The sequence below is a fragment of the Chrysemys picta genome, chromosome 21 (assembly GCF_011386835.1).
Source record: "Chrysemys picta bellii isolate R12L10 chromosome 21, ASM1138683v2, whole genome shotgun sequence".
In the NCBI taxonomy this organism is placed as follows: Eukaryota; Metazoa; Chordata; order Testudines; family Emydidae; genus Chrysemys; species Chrysemys picta.
This window is the reverse complement of record NC_088811.1, coordinates 8,025,683-8,051,819: the sequence shown is the minus strand read 5'-3', so window position 1 is coordinate 8,051,819 and position 26,137 is coordinate 8,025,683. Positions and strand designations below refer to the sequence as shown.

At 46.2% G+C, this 26,137-nt stretch overlaps 1 protein-coding gene across 2 annotated transcripts; it reads left to right on the top strand.

Moving 5' to 3' along the window:
• Positions 1-4,687: 4,687 nt before the first annotated feature.
• On the top strand, positions 4,688-25,547 carry SCNN1D (sodium channel epithelial 1 subunit delta). 2 transcript variants are annotated; one of them, XM_005293030.4, is made up of 13 exons: positions 4,688-4,797; positions 9,063-9,388; positions 11,099-11,342; positions 12,419-12,612; positions 17,013-17,116; positions 17,314-17,477; positions 18,672-18,770; positions 19,312-19,429; positions 20,417-20,495; positions 20,920-20,977; positions 22,371-22,426; positions 23,067-23,142; positions 24,199-25,547. In XM_005293030.4, exons 2-13 carry the CDS (start codon positions 9,072-9,074, stop codon positions 24,610-24,612), a joined length of 1,923 nt encoding a protein of 640 aa, XP_005293087.1. In that variant the 5' UTR covers positions 4,688-4,797; positions 9,063-9,071; the 3' UTR covers positions 24,613-25,547. The 2 variants fall into 2 exon arrangements, with proteins under 2 accessions (XP_005293087.1, XP_042708798.1); XM_042852864.2 differs by having other exon boundaries at positions 4,695-4,820.
• Positions 25,548-26,137: the final 590 nt, after the last annotated feature.

Sequence of the window (26,137 nt, the reverse complement as noted above, 5' to 3'; positions counted from 1 at the left end):
AGCGGGAGGGAGGACATGTCAGAACTTTTGAGGGTAATTTGCAGCAAACTAGATAGGATTTTTCAATGTGACATGGCAGCAAAAAAAAGCCAATGAATGTGATCTTGGATAATGCAAGTTCAGTCTGATACCTTGCACTGGGCTCCTCAATGCAAGGAAGATCTTGGAACTGGAGGGTGAGCAGAAAAAGGGTTACTAAAGGGGCCCAGTCTATACTGAAGTCAACAGCAAAATTCCCTACGGAGCTGCAAGATTAAGCCCAAAATGCTTTGTGGGCAAGAGGGATTGATTTAGGTGGGGAAAAAACCCAATCTAATCTGCTCTACATCAACTTTACTTTCTCTGTTCTTTGTGGCATCTCTTGTTCTGGATATTTTAAAACTAGACTGGATGAAACATTAGTAAATGAGCTGTAGAGAACCCTCCAGTCTTAGCCAGCGGGATGGGCTAAATGACATTACAGATGCAGAATTCTATGCTGGGTTCTCTCAGTTCCAGCCTGCTGCTGATAGCAAACGGTTATTAGGACTAGGCAAGCAAAATATTCAATATGCTGACTATTGTCTGGTATTGTTTAGCTGAGTTGGAGCTAATATGGCTGAATATGAGGGTAAATTCCTCTCTGGAGGGCTGTGACGGGGGCGGGCTCCACTCACTGCTAGTTGGGCACCTCCTCCTGGCCGCTCTGGGGATTCGCTCATCGGGTTGACGCCCCTTCCCATGGTTGCACGCCATCACTCTGTCTCTTTCTCAGCCTCTCACTCCAGGAACCGCAGCATCCTCTTCATGACTCAGCCCTCCGGCCAGGTCACTCAGAGTCCCCTGCCTTCTGGGGTACAGTCTTTCAATTCTCTGCCACTCCCAGGCAGTCTTCCTGTTCACTGCCACGCCAGTCTCTTCCACACCATCGCTGGGTGCTAGGGAAATCCAGACCCGGCCACTGCTCTGGGTTCCGCCCACTTCTCCCAAAATTCTGGGCTTTCCTCTCCCAGTCCTCACTACTCCTTCCCTGGACTGCTTCCTACCCTTCCTGATTCTCCTCCTTAGTACCAGCCCAAAACCTCCTACTCCTTCCCAGGGCGTGACTGCCCTTTTCCCTGCAGCCCCTGTCTGTTCTCGGCTTCCTGGCTTTATAGGCCCTACCTGTTCCTGCATAGCTGAACCTGCTTGCAATCAATTCCCTGCTCCCCAGCTCTCCTTTCCAGGTGCAGCCTGTGGAGTTAATAGGCCTACCTGGCCACTTTCACCCTTTCCAGTCCTGTGTGGGGGTAGACACCCCATCACAAGGACGTAGCCAATTTCCATCTGACATGCACCATCTAGAAAGGAAAGTTAGAGAATGAAAAATGATCATTTGAGGGCTGCTTTTCCTAAGTGCCGGAGCCCCTTGGAAAGAGCATTGATTGCGAAGGGTAGGATTAAAATTCAAAATGATCTGGACAAACTGGAGAAATGGTCTGAAGTAAATAGGATGTAATTCAATAAGGACAAATGCAAAGTACTCCATTTAGGAAGGAACAATCAATTGCACACGTACAAAATGGGAAATGGCTGCCTAGGAAGGAGTACTGCGGAAAGGGATCTGGGGGTCATAGTGGACCACAAGCTAAATATGCGTCAACAGTGTAACACTGTTGCAAAAAAAGCGAACGTCGTTCTGGGATGTATTATCAGGAGTGTTGTAAGCAAGACATGAGAAGTAATTCTTCCGCTCTACTCCGCACTGATTAGGCCTCAACTGGAGTATTGTATCCAGTTCTGGGCTCCACATTTCAGGAAAGATGTGGACAAATTGGAGAAAGTCCAGAGAAGAGCAACAAAAATGATTAAAGGTCTAGAAAACATGACCTATGAGGGAAGATTGAAAAAAATTGGGTTTGTTTAGTCTGGAGAAGAGAAGACTGAGAGGGGACATGATAACAGTTTTCAAGTACATAAAAGATTGTTACAAGGAGGAGGGAGAAAAATTGTTTTTCTTAACCTCTGAGGATAGGACAAGAAGCAATGGGCTTAAATTGCAGCAAAGGAGGTTTAGGTTGGACATTGGGAAAAACTTCCTAACTGTCAGGGTGGTTAAGCACTGGAATAAATTGCCTAGGGGGGTTGTAGAATCTCCATCATTGGAGATTTTTAAGAGCAGGTTAGACAAACACCTGTCAAGAATGGTCTAGATAATACTTAGTCCTGCCATGAGTGCAGGGCTCTAGACTAGATGACCTCTCGAGGTTCCTTCCAGTCCTATGATTCTATGATTCACTTTAACCTACATGGCCACCTGCCAGGAGCTTAGGGACCCTCAGCTTACAGTTTTAGTCTCTGTAGCCAGGCAGTGATCTTAGTACGGGACTAGTGTCAGTTCCAGATCAGAGTCTGCACCGATATTAACATAGATGTGTATTCAGCTCTGGGTTCTTCTCGTGGTATAATTTTACCAAATCATTATGCTTTAGCGCGCTTTCATAAGGCTGAATTATGTTAATAAGCAAGCCAGTGCTGAGCCCATGCAATGCTCAAGGTTAGTGATCAGCAAGGGGCAGAGGTGGGGTATGGATGGATCCCTTCAATATTTGGTAGTAATGCAAAGGCTTGAATATTTTAAAGGCCAAAGGTCAGAGATTCCCTTTGTTTTGCTAGTGGGCATTGTCCTGTTCAGTTAAATGTGGGATCTGTTTGCATCCAGCCAAACTGGGGGCTAAATTCTGTCCAGTGGAGCCCTCCCCCCCCCCCCCGCCCGCTAAAGAATAGTATAGCGGAAACATGTATTGGAGTGTCACTGCAAGCAGCAGTGGGTAGCGGATCTTGCTGCATCTGTTCGGAATGTACAACATGCTTTTTCCAGTGTAATAGCTAGTATGCAGGGAAGGTGAGGCCTTGTCCAGTCCAGTCCCTCTTTGAGGATTGAAGCACTACCAGCAGCTCTAACAAGCCTTCCTTGATGGCACGTTCATGTGGGCTGCACCCACAGTTTGTCTCCAACGTTCAAACAGGCTGTAACTTGTTTGAACCGTCCAAGCGGTTTGGATTTCCCCGTGACGTGACGTGGCGTGCCATGTGAGCTGTGCGCAAATGGAGAGACATCACCCTCTTGCATGATGACACCTTGCTCAAGGGGCAGCATTGCTTGCATATCCTGTTCCACTCATTTGCTTCCTACAGGAAATGTTCTTAGCCAGTTCAGAAGTTTTCGCTCTGATGTCTTGCCAGAGACGGAGCCTCACACTGGCAAGGCCTGCAGCCAGAGTGAAGCAACACAAAGTGTGTCTCATGCATAGTCGTTGTGCAATTTTTGCATCGTCCAGGATTTATTGTTGTCCTTTTCTATTGCACAATGCACGTATCATGGAGAAGAGGGGACCAGGTCTTCAGATGGTGTAAATTGGCGTAATACCACTGACTTCAATGGGATTGTGCTGATTGATGCCAGCAGAGGATCTGGCCCAGAGAGCCAGGTAAATTCTAGATCTTTGTTCCAGAACAAAAGCTTCCATTTATATTGTCTATAACACTGCTACCAAGGCCCCAGCGCTCAGGAACAACCTTACAAAAACAAACACACAAATAGGATGGAATTAGATTTTATTTCATGGGAATTTAACAACCTTTTGGTCCACGGCAGAATGTCTGCAGCCCTGTAGCTGCTGCGAGCGACTGTAGGGGGATGATGCTCTGCTGGCGAAACCTGCGGCTCCGCAAGTGGACCAGTGTATTCTTCGCATCCAGAGAACCAGACCTTTTTCTATGCAGCACTCTGCGCTTTAATAAGCTTCCTTGGCAACGCTTTGCAGAGCTACTACGCTCCACCTAGCCTCAAGGTCTGAAAGACCTTTGTGAGCAGGCCAAGGCGTGAAGGCATCATCAGGATGGTTGAATCTGTGTCTGCGTTATTCATCCTATAAAAGGCTCTTGATCTTGGAAAGGGAGCTAAAAGGGGAGGGTCACAAAAGCAGGTGCTCTAATTGGTTGAAGGAGGCAATCCAAAGTTAGCAGGCTCACAAGCTCAGCTACCATGCCCCCACTCCCCTAAAGATCTGTTCCGAAAGTTAGTAGAATTCTTGCCAAGTGAGGGTTTTTTGCTCGCACAGATGAGGAATGATTCACTAGCCTTTAAGTAAATAAATACTCCCCTCTTCCCCCCTCCCCCTCCCCGCAGCCTCTCAGTACCCTAATGAGCAACCCTATAAAATCAACCCAGTGTCTTGGAGGAAAAATACGCAAAGCACAATTTCAAACTTCCAAATGGTTATCGCGTGTGAAACTTCTCAAGCACAGCCACGAAGGCCATAACAGATTTAATAACCAGTGATAAAGCAAGCCACAGAAAATAATAGACCGGCGAAAAGGACATGCCTGGGGTGGGACATTATTGATTGTTTAGAGTTTTGTTCAGCTTGGCGGGGAATAGGAAGGGATTTTCTAGGCTCCTATTACAAATACATCGATGACGATTTATAAAAACACGTGTCTGAAAAAAATCAGTGTAGCCCTAAGAAACACGTATCGTTTTATTTAAGCCCAGTATAACCGTGGGTGTTAACTTGTTCATCCAGTTCATTCACTCCCTATTCCCTTGGAAAATGAGTTGAATAATTTCCAACATCTCTGTGTCCTAAGAAGTCCCAGCCCCTTTTGATGTCATCACCTTTATCTACATAGGCCAGACAGCTCCCAGTTCATGTTCAGTTATAAAGGAAAAACTGAAAGCTTTGGACTAAGATTTGCCTTCTGCTCAGGGCAAAGCTGCAGGCAGTCTAGTGGCTACTGCAAATACTGCTCTACAAAGACATAGCTACGACCAAGGTACAGTAATGACGTCTTTGCCAGTGAGTCTTAATTTTTTAAATGTCTAAATATATCATATCATAATTGAAATATGTACAGCTATATCTATTACTCTCTCTATATATGACTGTATATGTTTTCAAGGTATATGTTTGAACATTGAATTAATATATTTTGGCAGTCATGACAATACATGGGCACATATCACTGTCCATTTTTTTTTAATTTACAAGGAACATTATTTCTTCTGGGAACTGGCATCTTCTTCCCAACTTGTCACTTTTGATGATTGCTATTGCAAAGATTGACAGCTCTTCATCATTCTTATTAAACACGCTGCTAGGTCTCTGTCTAACTGTAACTGCTATGTTAATAACAAGGCAAGACAACCCGGGAACATTAAGAAAATACAACAGGCAACAGATTCTATTCTATATAGGTTCTTATACCACATTCATCACCATAGTAGCTAAGCGCATGTGTGTGTGTGTGTGTATATATATATATATATATATATATATATATATATATATATATATATATATATATATGGAATAATCCCTATATAGCTTTATTTGTGTTTTTCATTAGTTATTTAAAAACTAATTATATGAAATCATCAGCCATGTCTCAGAAAGGAAAGTAAGAATCTTTTATAACTTGTCAGTGACACCCTGAAATTCATTATTCTGAAGCTTCATACTTGTGTTTCATATGCATAGCTGCGTACGTGAAATGAGTGTGTTTAACACAGGGGCACTTGAATGATCTCTTGTCTGTGCTGTGTATTATGTGTTTCTCTGTTCTATTTTAAACTCAAGTTGACTGTATAACATGCATGAGAATTTTCTGACACTTGAGCAAATAATAGACTGTTGCTTTACTGAAAGTAACCATCATGAGCAAGGCTTTCTTAAATGACCATGAATGTTTCCTGGAATAATTCCATGTTATTTTCAATATGCTATGCAGCCTCTCTGTGTTTTTTCCACATTCTGGAGAAAACATCATGTTTAAAAATACAGGGAAATAAAGGATTGAATCTGAGGAGGGGGAACAATAAGACGAAATGCAAAAGCTCGCTGTTTAACCAGAACAAGTAGCAATGCACAACAGTGCTAATGCTGATTTCTTTCTAGAGTCTCGTCATGTGCAATGTTTTTTGTCTTGAAAAGCATTCAAGCGTAAACAGCAACATGTAATGATTAAGCCTTCTGCAATAATGTCGAGAGATAAAGCTTTGTAGCCACTAGCGTTCTTTAGCGGACAGTGCTGCAATTGGGTATGCTTGTATATCTCCAGAGATAACAGATATACTATACACACAGAATGAGGGATGTGACAGAAGCAAACGTTGTTAAAGGTGAAATTCCAATTTTTGTGCTAATCCCTCCCCCACCCCCTTTTTTCAGATGCTCATACTTTTCTTTAATAAATTCCTTCTGGGCTGGAACATTCAGACTTTTGCTTGCCCTAGGTCCAAAGGTTAATTTGTTTAGGAAGTTTGAACAAAGTCATTTCAGTCATTTTTGAAAGAATTCGGGTTTCCCTTTCTGTACCAATTGAATGTTTTGCTTGTATACCTCAACAGCCAGAAATGTCAAACTTGGCTTGTGTTACAGGCTTTGTGGAGACAGGAAAAGTAATCCAAGTTGGAAAAAAAAGAGACCTGGTATCTTTAAAGTTGTTTAATAATAGAGTGTTCAGACATGCCTCTTAGATCAATTTCTCTTTGTTTTTTCTTGCTGCCCTAAAACTAAGCCCGTTTAGATGGTGTGCGCGCTCTGAACTGCTTGAGGGTGTGTGTATGTGTGCTCCTGTCCCTACTGAAATCAACTGAAGTACTTTGAGGCAGCAGGAACCCCTTCTGGCTTCTGGAGTGAAGGTCAATGTACTTAAGACCACCTCACTTGAAGCCTTCTGAGCAAAGGGTACCCCAGATAAGGATGTGGTTCTAAATTTACTTTGTAGTGCTTTGGTTGTTTTAAAGAGACTTGGGAGAACTGATCAACATGAAAGTGCTTCCAGTCGTCCTTTTTTAATAAATAAAACACCCCTCGTTTTTGTGTGCTTGGTGTGTCAACTTCAAAATTGCTGTAATGTTTGTATTTGTAACCTCTGTTAAATAAAGTGACACTTGTAGTATCACCTCCAGCAACCTCTTATCTTACTAGCATAATAGATACTGATTCCAGGAGGGGATGTAACATTGGGAACGCTGGCTCCTACAGAAAGTGATGCTGATGTTGGTTCAGTAGATGGCACTCGTTCCACTAGGTTGGTATTAGGCCAGTGCCCCAGCTTGGTGTTAAAGTGGTGGAGGGGTGTGATGAGGCTTAACCTCCAAGGCAGTGGAAAGCACCCAATTAATCATGCTCTGCACCTGGAGGGTGAGTAGCTAATTGTCTCCTGGCCAGAGGAGGAGGAGCTAAGCTGTATCAGTAGACTGAGGGGGAACTCAGTTGTAGACTGCAAAGGAGACAGGTCGCTGAGGGATGAAAGCCCTGGATTAGGGTTGAACAAGTAGACTCCAATAAGGGAGCTTTAGTGAAGCCTGAAGGGATGGAAGGGCTTTTAATTGGAAGACCTGCGTGAATCTTTATTCGGACTTGGTCATGCTACACCAGAAGGGGTTAGACTTTTACATGATCGGCAGGTTAGGCCACAGATTACCCCAAGGGGGAGTCAGGAGTGGTCACCGGAGCTGGAAAAGTCCAGAGGGGATCTGAGCAAAGTCCCCTGCAATGCCATGTCTGTGCAGGAGGGGGCACCCTAGAGGTGAGGATGTGTGTCCATTAAGGGACTATCTCTTGGAGGACACCTACAAGCAGAGATATTAGTGACGCACTCATGAGCATGAAGCCTGATGTCCATCTATGGACATTTCAAGATTCCAAGGCATTTTTCTTATGAGCAGGTTTTTAGCCTTAGTGTTGTAGCCAAACTCCAGTTTGCATAATTGTGTTTTAACAAGGGAAATTCCCTCTGTGGTGTTGTACAAGGTGCGGGTGCTTTTCTTCACTTCCTTTTCTAGACTGCTGGGTTCCGCTGCTGCATGCTGTGAAACAGTTGCCCTGTGCCGGAGCCCACCTTGTCCATTTTTTCTATTGCCAATCCTAAAGGGCACGGGGCTTCTTTTGGGGGAGAGGACTTAAAATAGATTTGGCAGAAAAAGCATTATAGGCTATTGGCTGGCTTAGAGGATTGATAATGGGCTGCAAATCAATCCAGCCCTTGGTACTAGGGATCAGAAGTTGCTTCCATTTTATGGTGATTTGGTGGCTTGCGTGGAATAAGTTCCCAATGAACGGTCAGAAGCTACTGTTACAACTAGCCCTGACTGGGGCCCTGCGTTGGCAATCTCAGCAGCGAAACCTAGGACTGAATCAGCCCCAGAGACTGAACTTTCTCTCTTCCCACTGGGAGTGGTACCTTCAGGTCTGGGGTGGAGCCACGCTGTCCCTGGCCTGTGTATAAATGGAGCATGTTGTTCTCCAGGGCCATTCACCAGCATTCTAGTCACTTTAAAATGTACTTTAATAAAGAAACAGTTGCGGGGGGGAAAGAGTTCCAATGGGATACCACCCAGTCCTCTGCGAACACATCCAAAGTCGTTCACTGGGGCAGGCCTCTTCCCACTGCCAATTCTTCAGGGACCAGCTCAGCACCACTTCCAGAATAATACAAAGCATGAGAATTGAGCAAGATCAAGGTCATGTGTGACCCTAAACCACCCAATGCCTCAAAGTCGGTATTAATTATTATTCATTTATTTATGTCGCTCCATCGATGTGCATGGCACGTCAGGATTAACCCCGACCCTCTAATATGTATTGGGACAACGGGGATTCTCCCCACCCTTTAGTGTTAACATTGCTTTATGTATATCGGAGGCTTGAGTTTTATTGAGAAAGAGGAAAAGTTCTCGTTTAGTTCTGTCTACAGCACCAGATGTATTTGCACACACCCATCCTGAGAGCTTTGTAACAATTCCCAATGTCCTCGCGGGAATGTCAGTATCCAGCTGAGGCCATCTGGGTTTTTATTCATCTGCGTGGCGCTCCCCAGAACACTTGACCTCTCAACTAAGTAGTTCCCAGTGTCCAAGTTCTGGGAACAAAGAGCACTTTGGGTGTTACCTGTGTGAGCGCCAAGCCCTTTCACCTATGTGGCGGTGGTGAAACCCATTTTCTGCATGGCATGGAGCGATGGGGAGCTAGCCTGCACCTGTTGGTTCTGATGGGCTGACAAGAGCCTTGTGTTTTCTTTTTGAATTGAAACAGACTTAGAGGATGGAGCAAGAGTGGGTGAATGAGGAGATGGGGGACGAAGGCCTCATTGAGTTCTACAGCTCCTTCAAGGACATGTTTGAGTTCTTCTGCAAGAACACTACCATCCACGGGACTGTCCGCCTAGTGTGTTCGAGCAGCAACCGGATGAAGACGGCTTTCTGGACCCTGCTCTTCCTTGCCAGCTTCGGGATGCTCTATTGGCAGTTTGCTCTTCTCTTCAGCCAATACTGGACCTATCCCGTCATCATGACCATGTCCGTGCACTCAGAGCCCAAGATGTTTCCAGCCATCACTCTCTGCAACCTGGACCCATACAGGTAGAGCAGCATTTGGGGAGGGCTGCCATGGTTTCGTCACAGATTTGGGGTTGGACCTTGATTGAGTGAGGATGAGAAACTTTATCAGTGCAGATGTGGGTGGGGATTGAACTCCGGATTGAATTGGGGTGCAACAACTTTATTTTCGGTGTGGATTTGGAGTCAGACCTTAGTTTGTCATGAAGGATGGTGCATAGAAACTTACTTACTTTAAGTCCAGATTCAAGAGTAGAAGAGCTGGGTCCCTGGGGCTGCTTTGACTTCACTAATTGATTTTCTGTACCAGTAGAAGTACTTTCCCCCTGAAATATGTAGCTACTGTAAAGTCTTTCGTATCTAATCAACAGATCACTGCCGCTGGACACATAGTGATATCTAATTGCTAGTTAAAACCTGCTCCGGCAAGACTACTTACGTATGCGAGTAACTCTGTGTAGGGATAGTCCTATTGACATCCCTGGGACTGTTCGCATACGGTCTGGGGCCCAGACTTTCAGGGCCAAATATTCATTCAATTAAATTCAAATTACGTAATGTGCGATTACCTAATTTGCCTGCAGCAGTTACCTAACTTGGCTGCATAAATAGGGATTTCTGCAAGCAAGAGCAGGATGGCTGCAAATCTGAACATTCAATCTGAGGGCTAAGATTTGGAACTTCAGCCACTGGTAGCAACATCAGACTATTTCTATCACCGTTCCATCTGTATTTCCCTCTCTGTGATCCACCCAGAGCACCCACTCTAGGCTCACAGATCCTCAGCCATCACCTCTCTTGTGCAGAGACCTGGGACTCTTTGCCTCCAGACCAGGGTTTTTCCAGGCTGCACAGTTCCCGGCTTATGCTGTGATATTCCCAGCAAGCCAGACTGCCGAAACAGACCAGTGTCCAAGCTTTGCTTTCTCTTCGAAGGCTATGAACAGCTGTAATTACCAGCAGTTACAAATCCCCATCCAGCTCTTTATAAGCAAGCACCTTTATTCTTAAGGTGAAAGTATTACAGAGAAAACATATTAAAAACAATAAAAGAACACATGAATACATCCCGACGTCAGCTTCGGGCTCTGGAAGGTGTTAGCCCTTCAAAATCCACAGCTTGGTTTTCCCCATGGTTACAAGTTCACAACTGTTTCAGATTCAGAACCAGAACAGCCATGAATAACTCAGTCTTTTGTTTATAAGCCTGGGCCTTTGATCTTGCCCTCATGTGACAGGTGATCAGCTGACAAAGGCCCATTCTTCAGGGCATAGTTTCAAATGGCTGGGTTTTGCATAACCGGAGGTGGGGAATTTTGCATTCACCTCCCTGTGGATATTTCCCAGAAAATCCGCTTCACACGGATTATCCCAAAAGTCTATTTTTGTCTAGCACATTGTTCCATATAGTCCTTTGATCATCCAGGTCTTACATCACCTCTTCCCCCTAGAGAAGCTATATACAATCCTGGCCCAGAATAATACATAAACTTTGCATTAGGGTAATTAAACTTAATACAGTAAGGATTTGTAAAGATCTTGCAGGAAATTGCAATATTTGTCATAATGTCTGAACATTTTGGATGCATTCTACTCACCACCATGATTGGCCTTTCCAACAGAGATGCCAAGAACTAAAGTGGACGAGAGGTTGAACTTTTACCAATGTTAAAAGAAACCACGTGTGTGTACAAATAGACAATTATGCACTCCTATTATTTCTGTCCCCTATAGGTTTGACCTAGTCAGTGAGAGACTGGCCCAGTTGGACCAAATGGCAGAGGAAGCAATAGCTAATTTGTATGGCTACAAAACTTCAATCTTTTCCTCCCGTTATAAAAAGGATATCAGCGTGAAGGGAGGGTCTGCCAATCTGAGTAGCTCCAGCTTCCAACTGAACCGCCACATTTCACTGGTGATGCTGAAGGAACCTGATACCGGGTCCAGGAAGAAACATTTCAAAGTGGGCTTTAAATTGGTAAGTGTAACCAAGCAACTGCAGTTTGTTAGGTAATCCATCCAATCCATGCGACAAGTTTAACTGAACCTGTTCTGCACGAAAGATTAAATAGAACATAGGTGCATTTAAACAATAGAGTCTAATGAAGGGTCTGAGGATCTCTGGGGAGATCCCAGCCCTACCATAATCCTTTACTTGTTATCCTATCTTCTGAGACTCTTGTAGAGAGAGGGGATAATAGGGGTTCCTCAACAACAACCAACATTCAAGGAATGTCAATAGATAGAGCTTGTATAATTAGCTAGCATCTAATTATACATTGTTACATCCCACATTGTTTTGCAGCGTTTCATAGTCCATGTTTTTGCAAGATCCTTCCAGCAATACCAGAAATGAGAGAACAAACAACTGTAAATGTGTGTGTGTGTACAGGGAAGGAGAGAGAGAATGGGTGTGTTAAAAATGATCAACTTAACACATAGATAGAAAAGATCTGTGACCTTGGAAAAGTCAGTTAATTTCACTGTGCCTCGGTTTCTTCATCTATAACATGGGGATATAGTAGACATGGAATTCAAAACCAACGAGGAAGTGAAGCTGACAAGGCGTGAGATTCCCAAACAATTTTATTTTGACTTATTTATTATCACCATGCCATATCTTGAGGTCCTTACTCAGGCTGACGTTCATTGCCGACAGTGGGTGTTCCCCCGGCTAAGGACTCAGTAAGAAGTGAGAGCACTTCAGAGTTTGGCCCAAAATTCATTAGTTGTAAGAGTGCCTCCACCAACTTCACCCTTTCTTCTGGCAAGGTAATTAAAAACAATGCTTCTCTTCCTTCTCCTGTCCAAGGAGTGACCCCAGCAAGAGTCCTGGGGACACGTCTAACATGGTCTTGTGTGGCTGAGCTGTATTCTCACTCCCCACACATTAGACTGCCCCCACGGCTCATGTACTGCCAGGACAGAAATCCACCTCACACCTCACCTCCGTTGCTCTTAACGACACCATCTTGCATCTTCTGTAGCCGGAGTCCCTTGGACTGCTCCTGTACGTGGGCTCTGATTCCCTCTCTCCTTTTCTTTTCTCCCCAGTGCAATGCCACAGGTGGGAATTGTTTCTACAAGGCCTACTCGTCTGGGGTAGACACCATTCAAGAGTGGTACAGGTTTCACTATATGAATATCATGTCCCAGCTACCCGTTATAATCAACATTTCTTCTCATGAAGAGCACATACAAAACTTGGTCTACTCTTGCCAGTATGACGGGGAGCCCTGCAGAGAGAGGTAAATACCTGCCAAGGGGGTAATTGTGGGTTAGCAAAGGACAAAGGAATCCGTTCCCATCCACCTTGGAATTATGCCAGAGCTTGCGAGGAGAAAGTTGAGTGGAGGAAGTTCAGCACCTCTCATGATGGGCAGACGGACGAAATGTGAGAGCCCTTGTTAGAGGTCAAACTAAAGAGGACAGTTTCCTCTCTTTTCCCCCACCAGAAGCAGTAGCTGCTTGTTCTCTTTGAAGTTGATTTAATGTCTTGCTGACACTTCTGCCTGGCACACCTGCTGCAATTAACTGCAGGAATCAGCTGCTTTGATGCTTGTGTGATCAGCCAGCTCCTAGCATGAGTAAGAACCTCACTAGGGAGGAAGGATATGGAGGCTGATTTGACTAGAGAAGTTTCACATAATTATAATAAAAGGTGTAATCTTTTCTCAGGATGATAATGGGTCTCGTGGTTAGAGCAGTGGACTGGTCTCATCGTTTAACTGGCCTAGTGGCTGGAGCACAGGGTTGGGAGCCAGTTCCTGGCTTCTATTCCCAATTCGTCCACCACCTTGCTATGTGATCTTTGGGCAAGTCGCTTAACTTCTCTGTAGCTCCATTTACAATGGGGATACCAATATACACCTGCCTCGCAGAGGGGGTTTGAGGCTAGGGGGAGTGAATGGCTAACAGACCCTGGTAAGCCGTGGGAGTTGCCTCTTTGCTCCTAAGAATGCACCGATCTTTGGAACAGATCTTCAGCTGGAGCAAACTGATGTAGCTTGACTTCAACGGAGCTATGACAGTTGACCCCAGCTGAGCATCTGACCCTCCGGATATAGTCCAGGGTTGGCTTTATTGATCATTCATAACAACCAAAATATCGACCTCGGCTTGAGTTTTCTCCCAAGTTTGGCACATCCTGGAGTTTTCCTGGCAGAACCTTCTCTGTCACAGTTCAGAGTTTCTTCTGCCCCGGGGAAAGGCTCCCACCCCCCTTGATCAACCCGGCAGGAGCTAGTGGAATTCCATTGCACCTTCATGCATGGCTAAGGGATGGGACACCTCAACAGAAGAACCCTGTGCAAGGGCCTCATGTCTGCCACCCTGTAGCAAGAGCTGCAGAAATGCCGCCTATTGTTTCTGTTATTAAATATAGGAACTTCATCTTTTTGATTGGGAACTGCTTTGTGTGCATGCTTGGGGGACTCTGATTTATCGATACGCCCCCCTTCCCCCACCCCTTTGAATAGGACAGGTCTCAGATGAATAGTTATTTGTCTTGCAGCCGCTGAACAGACTAATGGAGCAAGGGGGACAAGATAAAGGATCATATTTGATGTAGAAAACTGCAATTGTGGACTTTCCCCTTTTGTTAGTGTTGAGGGGATTCTCCAGACCTGTCCTTGTTCGGTGTCTGGCTTTGCGGTAGTTTCTCATGGCTTGTAGTAAAACAAGCTTAGACACAAGAATTTAAATGTCCTCCCACCGTGCATCTAAGGGACAACTGGGCTGACCTCAAAACAAAAACCACATACATCCAAAACAGCAGCAAATGCCTGTGGTTTTGCAGCTTTTTATGAGAGACAAGTTTGGCTCCTGCCTTCAAAGGCAGTTGGAGTCAGAGAAGATCTATTTTCTGCTGGAGGGAGGAAAATACCACACGTTCCAAAAGCTGACACAACAAAGCTCAAAGCCTGACCGCCCCCAGGACTGAGATATAACAGGAGAGGCAAGAGAACAGCATAAAAAGCGCTGCTTCAGCAGAGCAGAAAGAGGGGGGCAGCATTTTGTTCAGCCAGACTGGTCCAGTGACAAGCATAAGCGCCAGGTGAAATCAACAGCGGGTGTCTGAAACTGTGCCCTTGTGCCTGAGGAAACCAGTCCACTGGGGCTTAAACAAGACGCGAAATGAGGGTGCTCAGGCATTAGTCTGAGTTGAACCGTCCATGTCGGTATTTCCATGAATTGCAGGAATTTTTGATGGAGATGGGTCAGAACATCTCTGAACAACACCACTGAGATGTGGTCTTCGGAAGGATGACCAACCAATTCGAAACTCTGCCCCAGCAGAGAGCATGGGTTGGTCACCAGGCTGGGTGGTGGTTTTACCATTGGACTCATTGCAAAATGTCCCTTGTGTGACGTATTGATCCCTGTGTCTGCAGGGGTAAAAGCTAAAGTAAACCAACCCACGGTGCCACCCAGAGGCTGCACCACAATGCAAGAACAGTCCAATAAACCCAAAGCAAACCTGCCCAAGTCCAGTAAATAACTTCATTGCGCTGCCCATGAGCTCTCCAGCATTGCCCTGTGCAGGAACGTACAGACCAGTGGAGTGGTAAATCCCAGAGCATGGAAAGCACCAACTCTCAAGTCTGAGCTAGGGAAGCAAATCCCCTACCAGTCAGCTGCAAACAAACACCCGAAACAAATGAGCCCCAGCACTTTCATGGAATCTTATGGTAAAGTGTTTATCCAGGGTTATTTCTGTAAAGCAACGAACAGCTTTGAACAAAGGCCTCTCTAGCTCTGGCTGTGGTCTAGTAATAATACTTTGTGTTTTATATATAGTACCATTCATGCAAGGCTCTCAAAGTGCTTTCCAAAGGTGGGAAGGGACTATTGTCCCTGCTTTACAGAGGGGGAAAGTGAGCACAGAGAGGTGAACTGACTTGGCCAAGGTCGCCTAGCAAGGTGATGGCCATCATGAAAAGGACCCCAGTCTCCTGAATCTCAGTTCTGGGGTGTTACCAGCAGCCCGTACTGCCTCCCTGAGATACAGATGTCTGAATTGCAAACAGACAGCTCATTATGAATGATCTAACCTAACTCAACTTCTCCAGTGGCCAGGGGAGTATGAGGATAATTGCCACAACGTCAAGCATGCTCTGTTGGCTTTGCTCTGGACAGTCCTGCCCTTCAGAAGCTGACACTTCTGCCACACCACCAAGCCAGCTCTTGGGTAGTTACCCAGACAGGGCAGCCTACTGTAACTGAATGAGATCAAATCGAGGAGAATATTGGTTACTGGAAACCCACCCACCAGCTCCCTGTTGACAAAGGGATGCCTCAGCAGAAGGCCTTCCACCCTTCATCTGCAGCGTGGGGTGGACTACGCCTGCTAGAATCATCTGGATGTATTGCCCCTAAGCAATTCCCTGCTAGGGCATTAATCAGGGCACCTTGGTCGCTCTTGTTCTTTGCCTTAGACCAAGACATTCGAGTCCTCAGGAGACTACAGTCATTTGGCTCAGTACGGGGCTATCGGAGTGAAATGTCATGGCCTGTGATAGACAGGAGGTCAGGACTGTATGATCTAATAGTCCGTTCTGGCTATAAACTCTGTGACACTGAAGAAGCTATGCAGGGTTATCACCATTCCCTTTGCAGCTGATTGCGGTCTCTGTAATTAAGTGCTACTGCACTGACTGTTGCATAGCCAAGGCTGTAGATGCCAGCGTGTGCTTGGATCCAGTTGTGTCCTAACAAAAAAGCATATTAAATGCTCATACAAAAAAAAAAAAAAACAGCAAGGAAATGTTTGCCTAAGTGCTCTCAGAGAAAGTCTTGTGTACCCAATAAATCACTGGAGGGAAGTCTCAAGGGCTAAATTCAGTCTTGGAGTTAATACATTGACCTGAATTAGGTCCCAGGCAATGAGAGAGATGAAATTAACAAAGGCAGTCCACCTCAAACTTCTTTGTGTATATGAAAAATATGTCTCGTAAAGTTACACGGTGTGAGATCTGAGTCTGACTGGCACTGGTATTCAAGGCATTGTGTGGGGTCCCATCACCTGATGCACTATTATAGCACAAGAGAAATGAAGGAGGGAGGTTGGAGAAGCCAAATCTTTGCTTTAAATTTGAGCTAAAAATGCCTAGCCTGCACCCTGGACCTTGGAGACAGTGGTTACAGCAGGGAAAAGGCAGTCAGAACTCCTGGTTCTACTCCTGCCTTTAACGCTCACTTGCTATTCAATTAATCACTCCATGCCTTGGTTTTCCTGTCTGTATAATGGAGATAATGCTTTCCCAGCTTTGTGAAGACTCAGAGATCCTCAGATGGCAAGCATGATATAAGTACAAATATATTTGATTAGTTGTTATTAGTGTAAACAACACTGAGCTAGTTAAGCATAAGAAGGGGATTGACATGTGCCTGTTACTTGGTAGCTATCTGTTGGCTGGCCGCTAATTAGTGTATTCTTTTGTTTTGGGTTGTATGAAAGTATCCTAGGAAGAGTTTGTTAGGAGACCGTAGCAAGTCTTAGATTGTAAACTCTTTGGGGCAGGGCCTGTCTTTTCATTCTATGTTTGTGCAGTATCTAGCACAATGGGATCCTGCGGCCACATTACAATACTAACGTGGCGGGGAGGTTCAGCCATAACAAATAATATTTGAACTCTTTTGCTTCCAGCGACTACATTCACTTTCACCACCAGGTCTATGGAAGCTGCTACACTTTCAACAGCGAGGGGACAGACCTCTTCTGGAAAGCATCGAAACCTGGAATTTCCTATGGTACGTTATTTGGCCAGGACCAGGGGTAGGAGACAAAGCAAATACCACTCCACCCATCCAGTTTGTAAACACCTCTAATGATGCTTCCTTCCAACACCTACATACACACGGGGGATGGAAGAGATGACGTCACTTCCTAGGGCTTGCCCTGCTGAGTTGCAGGTTAAAGAGATGCTTTCCTTTCCTTGTGTCTCCAGGACTCTCCCTGATCCTGAAAGCGGAGCAGAACGATCGCCTCCCGCTGTTGTCTACGGTGGCAGGCGTGCAAGTGATGATCCACAACCACAATCAGACGCCGTTCCTCGAGCATGAGTGGTTCGACATCAGACCGGGGATCGCGACTAACATCGGAATCAGACAGGTGGGCAGGCCAGGCACAGCGGCACTGTTTCTCCTCCGTGCATTTTCCTTTTCGGCCAGTGCTGGGCAGGCCCGAGGGGAAGGATGGCCTTGTGGTGGGAGCACAGGACTGAACGCTAGGACTCCTGGGTTCTAGGCCTCACTCTTCCATTCATGTTTGTAAGGTGCTTTGAGAGGGTCAGGTGGAAGTTACTAAGGGAGGGCAAAGTATTGTAGCCAAACCTTCTGAATAAGGGTGTGCAGCCATTTGCTTCCCTTCAGCTTGTGGGATGGGAGGGTCCTCCACTTGATGACATAATAAATAAGAGCCCTATTAGAAATGCACATCACTGACACAAAATGTGCTAGAGGGCATGGGGGATGGGAAGAAGACACCGTTTTCATCCCCCCCCTCGGCTGTGATGTCCTGTCAGTGGAACCGGGGCTGCCTCTGCTTTCCCTGCTGTGTCTCGGTCCGCGATCGAGCTATGAGCTGGCTCTGAGCCTGCCGCCGCTGGTAACCCACGGCATAGCGGCAAGGCTGAGAACTGTGATAAGCCCATGACATGCGCTGGCCCGGCAGAGAAAATCCCGTCACCTGCTGTCAGCGTGTAAGAGGGTAGCTCCCCACTTCACCTTGAATGTCAGTCGTGTCTCACCTACACCTCCAGTCTTATGCTCTCCTCCTCCTCTCCTCTCATGGTCTCTGCTCCACCCAGTCCTTTCTCCTTGCTGCCCCTTTGTCTTCTGTCCTTAGCTTCACACCTGCACTTGGAACATCCCTCTGCTCTCCTTCTTCAAACCCACTCCTCCCTGGAATCCCTGGTCTGCTGATCACTGATCCCTCCATACCAGGGGTAGGCAGTAGGCAGACTGCGGCCCAAATCCGGACCACCAGATGCGTTTGAATGGACTGTGGAATCTTTTTATTTATTATTTATTATTATTTTATTGATTGGTTTTATAGTATTTTCTCTGGGGTCTGGACCTTGACCAAGAAATTTGGACCTTGACAAAAAATAATTGCTTACCACTGCTCCACGGTCTCCTTTACCTGAACGCTTGCTTTGCTGTCTGTCTTGTGTGTGTTACGTTTGAAGCTCATCAGGGCCGAGACTGGGCGTTATTCTGCACTATTCTGTGTAAAGTGGCAGCTGCGTTTGGAGCTCCGTATTAATGCTCCATAATTGTATACGCCTCTTTTCTGTGTCCACAGGACGAGGTGCATCGCTTGGGTGGGAATTATGGAAAATGCACAGTCGACGGAGCAGATGTGGATGTAAAACTCCTGTACAACAGTTCCTACACGCTGCAGGTACTGTCCGAGCAGATGGTTGGACTTGTCGCACCGTTCAAACCTTGCTTGACAAAGCAATGAGTTAGAGGCTGGCAGTGCAGTAGCTTACACACTGTGGGACATGACAACTTCCAGAAGTAACTTGCACACTGTGGGACATGACAACTTCTTTTATTGAGTGGCGGAGGTTGTACCCAGAACACTGGAGTTGTCACCTCCTTGTAGCACTGCACCGGAGGCCGGATACTAAGCTAGATGGACTGCTGCTCTGTTCCGCTGTGGTTATTCTTGTGCCCTCCAATAGGTTGTGTGGTTATGTTTGTTAGACCCCCATCCATTGGAAGTCTGCAATATTTATTATAGGCCCTGCAAAGTTCTCAAGAGCACACCCACGGGGTGAATGTATTTGAAACCCTTTCACCCCATCCCGCCATGGCTATACACTGTGTATTCTTGCAAGGCAAAGAGCTGCAGCTCTTCTCCAGCGATCACACGCTGTTCGTGGGCAGAGATCAGGACCCAAAGGAGCTCAGACTTACCCAGCGTTCTGTTTTTTCAGGCTTGTTTGCACTCCTGCTTCCAGGACAAAATGGTTGAAAGATGCGGCTGCGGCTACTATTACTACCCACTGCCTCCTGGCGCCGAATACTGTAACTACAACAAGCATCCTGCCTGGGGTAATGGCGCAAGGCGTGTAATCTCAGGCCGGGCCTGGTAGGAATAGTTCTTGCTAGAACAGGGGGCTTCTCCGATTATTGCTGGACTACCATGTAGTTGGACTGATGCTGCCGAGAGTCAGCTGGTAATTGGCAGCCCAATGAGATAATTCGCTGGCCTTTTGCCATAGAAAAATGTGGCTGCTTAAATTACAAATGGGGGCGGGGAAGAGTTTAGTTCTAGTCTGGCGCTTTACCTGGCATTTGTCCAGCTTTCAAAAGGTCCGGGGGGCTGGAGGGGTGTTTCCTTCCCAAAGAGACTTAAAGGGCTGTATCCTACCACCTAGTCTTCTGCCAGGGGCAGCTCCAGCCGTACACGGATGGCAGGCTATGTAAGTATCCTAATGCCAGTAAGCATCACCTTCCCCAGAGATTAGCAGCGCAAAACAAAAAAGGACATGCGTTGCCAAAGCCAACCCTGCAGCCGAGCTATTTCACCTACCGAGTCCAAGTAATACGGGTTGTCTGTGCAGTTTCCATTCATAGAAGGGCAATCGATCTCTTTCTCCTTTTTCTGGTTGATGTCTCGCCAAGTAACTCGTGCAGTAGTCCTCAAATTAAAGTCTAAGTCCTCAGTGGAGAAAGACCCTGGCACTCAGGTGGGAAATTAACCAAGCCATCTGCAGCTGTTTGTAAGGGGGAGGGATAGCTCAGTGGTTTGAGCATTGGCCTGCTAAACCCAGGGTTGTGAGTTCAATCCTTGAGGGAGCCATTTAGGGATCTGGGGCAAAAAATCTGACTGGGGATTGGTCCTGCTTTGAGCAGGGGGTTGGACTAGATGACCTCCTGAGGTCCCTTCCAGCCCTGATATTCTATGATTCTATGAAGTGGGGGCAGGACAGAGCAGAGCACGAGGGAACATGGTGTGCCAGACCATCCCGGGGTTGGGAGAGCATATTTCCTGGGGGAGCTCTGTCTGAGTCTGTTCCTTCCCATCTCCTCCTCCAGGGCACTGCTTCTATCAGCTGTACAACAGGCTGGCCGATCACCACCTCAGCTGTTTCGCCAAGTGTCCCAAACCGTGCTGGTGAGTCACTGGCCAGAGGGGAAGGATTCTGATAAGGGTGGAGCTAGTTGGCGGGTCCTGTGCACTCTGTGCTATCCCTAGAACCAGAGACTGTCACTCATGATCTGAGCAGAGTCCAGGCCTGTATCTCCTGTCAAGTGGGGGCCCCCAGCTCTGACTGGCATCAGTTGGAGTTGAGAGCACTCGGCACTATGCAGGATCGAGCCTTAGTACAGTAAGATACAGGGGCCTGCCATGAGAGATGCTGCTGATGCCGCGGGGAAACACAATTCCCTGCATTATGGTGCACGTAGCAAACACTTGCTCATGCCCTGGGAGTGTCAAAGGCAAGCCACCAAAACCGCATGTGGCGAAAGAGTTCACTGGGCTTGCACACATCCACGTTTCTGTCGCAGTGACTGTAATTTCCCTTGTGCCTTCCCAGGGAGTCGTGGTACAAGCTGTCTGCGGGGACTGCGAAATGGCCCTCGACAAAGTCTCAGGTAGAGTACAGAGCAAATATGGATACACCGTGTTTGGAAACTATATAGCAGAAGTGGCCAACCTGAGCCTGAGAGAAGCCAGAATTTACCAATGGACATTGCCAAAGAGCCACAGTAATACATCAGCAGCCCCTCATCAGCTCCCCCATCCCCGCCACTCCCAGTGCCTCCCACCCACCAGCAGCCCCACCGATCAGCACCTCCCCCTCCCTCCCTGCACCTCCCGATCAGCTGTTTCATGGCGTGCAGGAGGCTCTGGGGGGGGGAGGGGAGAGGAGCGAGGGCACTACAGGCTATGGGGAGGGGGCAGGAAGGGGTGGAGTGGGGGCAGGGCCTGTGGCAGAGCCAGGGGTGAGCAGTGAGCACCCCCCCCCCGGCACATTGGAAAGTTGGCGCCTGTAGCTCCAGCCCCAGAGTCATTGCCTATACAAGGAGCCGCATGTGGCTCTGGAGCTCCAGGTTGGCCACCCCTGCTATATAGGTTGTTGGAGTCAAGGATATAAGTGGGTTCTGTAGACCCATGCCTCAGGACCTGGGAGATATTGAGAGCTCTGGGGGAAAGGCAAGACAGAACGTTGGGATTGCAATAAACCAAAATGGCCAATGTGTTTGGGTAGATTGTCTTGTAATTAAGGAACTCTACCGGGGCTCAAGAGGTCTAGATTCAATTCCAGTTCCACTCCAGACTCCTTGTGTGATCTTGGACTCATCACTAAACCTCTCTGGGCCTCAGTGCCCTATAAAATGGGGTTAATGATAGTCTAACTCACAGGGGTGTTGTGAGTTACTGTTTGTGAGATGCTCAGATTTCGTGATATATATAGATGACGTCTTCCTATTTCTCATGATCTAATGTCAACCGGCCACTAGAGACATATCTCCTGGTGATAAGTGTATGTGAAATGGAGGCATATGTAGGTACAAATGCATTACACAATAGCTGATATCCATGTGTTTTCGAAAGACTCAATTAGTTGAGCGGTTGCCCTCTAAGAACGCTGTCCACATATATCTGAGATACTACCATGTGACTATTTCCCCGTCCTTAGAGGGGGCAATGATCCGTGATACTCCTGTGCTGTTGGCTTTTTTACTGGTGATCACAGGAGTTAAATTTAACAGGAGTATCCGGTTAAATAAATCACTGTATTTAAATCCCATGCCTTCAAATGTCCTACTAGATCTCTTTTGGGATCTAACAATACTCGTGTTATCAGAGGTGAAATGTACCTTATGTTCAGTATGCCTCAGGAGGGAAGCACAGTGGCTACCCCCACAAGGCAGAAGGAATATGGAAAATTACTGAACCTGAGGCATAAAAATGACAACAGTGGTTATCTGGTGCCTGTTCCAAGCAGCAACATGCCAGTAACATAGAAATACTGTGTTGCAGGATTGGGTCCGCCAGATTCTGAGTCGGCAGAAGGGATATAATTCTACCCACAACAGGTTAGTCACCAAGAGAAGGTATCGGAGCATGATTTTTCACCCAGAGGTATCTGAACTAGGAACAGATCCTGAACTATTTGTCCTCATGGAATCGTAGAAGTCAAAGATGGAAAAAGACCTGTGAGGACATCCCATCCCTTCTCCCCACTTCACTATGTCCCAGGTGGTGAAGTTTCCTTCGCTTCCCTTGAGACAGTTCCAGAGCCTAACAGCATGCAAAGAAAACAACTATGCCAATGCAGAGCAAACCTTGTCCCCAGAACCCGTGGGCTGCAGCCTGCCAGCCAGACCATTAGCACGACGACCTCAATGATATAGGGGTTCAATCTGACATCCCAGTTATGCAGACAAATGGTTTAGCAACAAAACATTGCATTGGTAGGCTTTCTGGACATGTTCCAGAGCCCATTGAAATTGATTAGAAAGACTCCCACTGATTTGACCGGGGTTTGAATCAGGCTTTTTATCCTCCTTTTGTTTAGCCATTTAAATCTGTTGCTAGACACCCTTTGGCCCAGTTTAAAGGCCTACTTGTAGGGTTTCTCTGTTTTAAAAAAATCAAACTCGGAAGCAAAACTTAGAGTTGGTGGAATGCCGTGCAGGGAACCTATCTCTGACTCTTCCCCATTTTCCATTGAAGGAGAGACATCGCCAAGGTGAATATCTTCTACCAGCAATTGAACTACCAGTCTGTGGATGAATCTCCAGTGTACACAGTAAGTAGTACTGGATCAGCTCATTGCTTTAGTCTTCATTCCTGACTCTCATAATGGCCAACATCTGACGCTTCTGAGGGAAGATGCAAATGGCTGGGGAGAATTTCCTTCCTGACCCTAACATGGGATCAGATTATGCCCTGAAGCATGGGGTTAAATAAAATCACAAGATATTATCAAATACACAGTGCCACACTAACTTTGTCCCCTACCAACATCTACCCTGAGATTAATCTTTATAGGGAAAATCTTGTTTAATAAGGCTTTTGCTACCAAGGAATTGGTATGACACAGAGCAGATGTTGCCATGCACTCGGGCTGGGGTGGAAAAATCTATCACACTCTGCTGTGCCTTGTGCATGGACTTTTAGGATCCAGGCCAGAGGGTTTACACTGAGGGCAGGCACAGGCATTGCAATAGGTTTAATTGTCTAGGGGAAAGAACCCTGCAGAGCGTTGGGTGTCACAATTCCCGCTGCGTTTGGAAAAGTTTTGGAAAACCATTAGGATTAAAAGCAAAGTACTGCAGCGAACCAAGGTGATCAGTAATCAGGGGCGGAGTCTTCTACCTCTAGTTCACTGGTCTGAAGCTGACCTGGGTTGGCAGAGACTAGAACCTCTTAGCATCTGCTGGTGTTTCATCCCAGGGGAAATGGGTTAGTGTTCTCCGTCCAGCCCCATGTCCGGGGACTCCCTCCTGAAAAAAAATGACAGTGCAGCTTGGGAAGCCTGCATCTCTGCAGCCAGTGCTGTATTTGCCCTTTGGATTTCATTCCCTGGGGCTGTTGATTTGGTACCTATGTTATCGGCATAAACTGCACTAAGCAACTAAACTTCTAATAAAAGCAAAATCAAATAATCTCTTTCTCTCTCTTCCCCCAAATTAAAAAAAACTCTAAGGAGCCAAGATTTCAAGCTAGAGAACACATGAAGCGCTGAGTTGTCCCAATCCTAGCTAATTCACCTGCTGGGGAAATGCAATAAGTTCATATTTCATGAGTTGCACCATGTATCCTGTCAATATAACCATTCAATCCTTATATGTCCCATTCACAGGTGAATTTGCTCTTGTCCAACATGGGAAGTCAGTGGAGTCTGTGGTTTGGGTCCTCGGTGTTGTCCGTGGTTGAAATGTTTGAGTTGCTCTTGGATATAATGGTCTTGTCTCTCATATTCTGCTATCGACGGTTCAAGGCAAAGAAGACGCTGAAGATGGCCCAACCTCTTGCCATCTCCAGCGTAACTTTGACCCTAGAGAATTATAGAGCCGTGCATGAGGACCTCGCTGCCGATTGGAATTCCATCTGGACTAACCAGAATGTTGGGACCGTAGCCAAAACCAAGAACGGCGACTTACCTTTCCACTCAATTTGTAACAAGACCCCGACACCAGAGCTGAACCCAGACGTTGTGCTTAATGGATTCCGGCATATCAAGGATCACAGCATAGAGATAGACCTAAACAGCTAATACTGTGTGTGTGGAACTGAGAGACATATGTAAAGATTATGAGATCTATTCCACAGACATGGCTTTAGGAGCTCACCGACACACTGGATGCAGTCGGCATTTCTGTCTGCTACTTCTCTAGTGGCATCTAGGTATCTGACCTGTGCAGTGGTCTCAGGAATCGTGCAATGCCCTGATGTAATTCAGAAGTGTTTTTCTTTGGACTATATTCTGAGTATCCCTAGCAGTTGCCCAGTCCTCATAAAAGCTTATCATAACTTCTAGATTAAACGTTCCTGAGGAAACCAGATCTGACTGGACATCTCCTGGCTTCAGACAGGCCCATCTGCATTTCATAACTGTACTTGAGTTAAAAGTTAACCTATCCATAAATAAAAACGTCTCCAGTCAGCATTTTACAAGCATATGTTCTATCAGTTAACACCACTTTGGGACAGCAAAGGATGTGATAACACGAGACTGCTGTAATCCTAACCTCACTTCCAAGGCAGCGCTTCTCTTCTTAGTAATCCTGCTGTTTCACTGTGAGCATGATACACGGGAATCCACGGTGGGGCCACAATTGTGCTGAACCTAGATTCTTTCACATGACGTTCAATTTTTTGGGGAGGGATTGGAACAAATGAGGGAATAACATTTTTTCTCATAACTGGTGTCTGAGTTGCTTAGAACTTTAAAACATGCTGCATTTTTGCTGCAGCATGTTTATATTATTAAGAGATATTTATACAATCTTAATGTTAATATTTGACAGTTATTTATGTGTCTATACAAAGGAATATACAGACTTATTTTTAATGTTGATGTTTGGAAGAATATATTTCATTCAGATCCAGTTGTTAGCCTTGATTTCTACTGAAAACGGGAATTAACAAGGAACTAATGAGTCTTGCACTGATGTGTTTTGTAACTTTTTAAATAAATAAAATGTTCTGGATTCAGACTGTGACCACCTGGTGCCTTCAAATCAATGTTTCATCTTCCCCTGCCTCTGAAGTAAAACTGAAAATGCCTTGTAAATTTTCCTGGTTTCACTGACGCTTCTGTAAGTGCATCTGTATCCTCCCCTGAAATGTTAGGGTCTGATCCAGGCAATTCGGACCATATTCGTAAATGTATTTAAGCCCCTAGCGGTGCCTAGATACCATTTGAAAACCTTGGCGCTCACTCCCCGCAGCACCTCTCCCCAGACCTACCCCAGAAAATGGCAGGATGTTGTGTTTTTTCCATCAACAAGGAGCATCCACAGAGAGCACAGTGTATGTCTCTCCTCCGCAGCTGGTGGCATTAGGGCCCTGTCAAGGCTGATTCCCCCCTCTGGCACTTTGAGTGCAGAAGTGGGGGGCCCACAAGGATTCTAAAAATTAATACTGGCCATTCCAGACTTGTATTAAACTCCCAAGGTTACAGCTTTTTTCTAACCTTGGATGGGTAGCTGCTGCCACCACCCAAGTGGAAAAACCGCTTTGAGAGTCCAGGAAGGCACACTTGAGAATTCCTTCCCATGGGGTACCCTCAAGCCCTT